General features: G+C 35.2%; 1 protein-coding gene across 1 annotated transcript; it reads left to right on the forward strand.

Moving 5' to 3' along the window:
• Positions 1–523: 523 nt before the first annotated feature.
• On the forward strand, positions 524–1,969 carry LOC111029002 (putative nuclease HARBI1). Its single transcript, XM_022307818.1, has 4 exons — positions 524–753; positions 1,105–1,372; positions 1,438–1,764; positions 1,850–1,969. The coding sequence occupies exons 1-4, from the start codon at positions 524–526 to the stop codon at positions 1,967–1,969; spliced, it is 945 nt and encodes a 314-aa protein (XP_022163510.1).

Raw genomic sequence — 1,969 nt, forward strand, 5'->3', positions numbered from 1 at the left:
AATAACCAGTGTAAGCGCTATGTTCCGTTCGTCAACGCGCCACAGCGTGAACGCTTTGGCTGCACTACCTATTTCGTTTGAGCGTTTGTGAACGTGGACCGATGACGTAGGGCTCAGATCTTGTGACGTCAAGGTTATAGCGTAAGCGCTTAAAGCGTACAAATCGACCTAGACGAACGCACCCATAGATACAATGGTTGCACGCATGGACCTTATACTAGTATACTTAGGGTGCGTTCCGGTTGGACGCTTACGCGCTTACAGTGCTCACGCTCACGCTCGTGTTTATGAACCGTTCCACTATCAAACAGACGCATATAATCGCTTTGCTCACTGTCCAAGTGGAACGCGTGTGAACCTGCTGTGAGCGCTTAGCACTTGTTTAGTGATTTCAAAAATGAAATTGATAACAAGATAAACAAATTGTTTTTTGTTCTTGTGAATAATTGTTTGATCATTCAGTTTTACTAATTAATTTCAAATTCGCTAATATTTTTTTACTTATTCTATTAGTGTTTTTATAATGGATAATTCTAATGAGCGTGATTTAGTTATCAACAATGCTATACAACAATGCTGTGATATTATATTTTCCTCTTCGTCTGATGACAGTGAAGATGACGGCAATGAATATGAATATGTAGTACATTGTTTAGAAAGTATAGAAACTAAAACTGCAATACCCATGTTGCAAAATTATGTTGAAACGATCGTACCACTATTCAATGATGGCCAATTCAAAGCTCATTCCAGGTTAGAAGGTTTTAATAATAAAATACATTCGCCAAAGAGTTGATTACTTTTAGCAGATAAGAGTAGATACAAATAAATTTAACAAATACTATTTTATAGGATGCTTCCAACCACATTCGAATTTGTATTGACTCTAATTGCTCCAAAGTTAAACAGAACAAAGCCAGGTTACAAATCTATTTCACCAAATAAATAATTTTTAATTGCAATTTGGAAAAGGGCTACTCCGGACTCTTGCCGGTATTTTTGGTATACATACTTAATATTATTGTTACATGCAAAGCTACTGTTGTGTGTATTATATTATTATAATTAGCTATATCTATTTTATTATACCTAAAAATTATTTAGATCAATTTGTGAAAAATTTGATGTGGGGCGGGCAACTGCATTAAGATGTATCAGAAGAGTCATTGTTGCTTTGGAAATTTTGACACCAGCTTTCATAACTTGGCCAAGCGAGGAAAAAGCTGAGGAAATTAAAAATGGATTTTTCTCTACCAGCACTTTTCCAAATGTGCTTGGTGCAATTGATGGGACACATATTAACATTCCTGCACCTCATGACCACCAAGAAGCTTATGTTAATAGAAAAGGATACCATTCAATTCAATTAAAAGTATGTTTATATTTTCATTTTACATTTTAAGTATTATTCTGTATTAATTTACTTATTTTTCACAGGCCGTGTGTGATAATAAATTTTGTTTTATTCATTGCTATGCTGGGAATGTTGGTTCAGTACACGACCAACGGGTTTTCAGATTATCTGAACTGAAAAATTACCTTGATGACCCAACTAAATTTCCTAGTAACACTCATTTGATTGGTGATGCCGCTTATACATTACATGAACATTTACTAGTACCATACCGTGACAATGGGCATTTAACTCAAAAGCAAAAGAACTTTAACTTTTGTCATTCCTCTACCAGGATGGCAATTGAACGTTCTTTTGGTTTCCTTAAAGGGCGATTTCGAAGTCTTCTGACAACCTTAGATATGGAACGTGTCGACCTAACCCCCAAATATATTATTGCATGCTGTGTTTTACATAATATATGTTTATTAAAAGATGATGAGTTTCCTGATCTAGGTACACGAAACCCCACCTGTGGATGTTAATGTACAAGTGAGAGAGTTGGTTGCAATTAATCATCAAGGAGAAATTAAGAGGGATAATATTTGTGATAAACTACCTCTTCGACATATATAG

Source organism: Myzus persicae, unplaced genomic scaffold, assembly GCF_001856785.1.
Source record: "Myzus persicae strain clone G006 unplaced genomic scaffold, MPER_G0061.0, whole genome shotgun sequence".
Lineage (NCBI taxonomy): Eukaryota > Metazoa > Arthropoda > Insecta > Hemiptera > Aphididae > Myzus > Myzus persicae.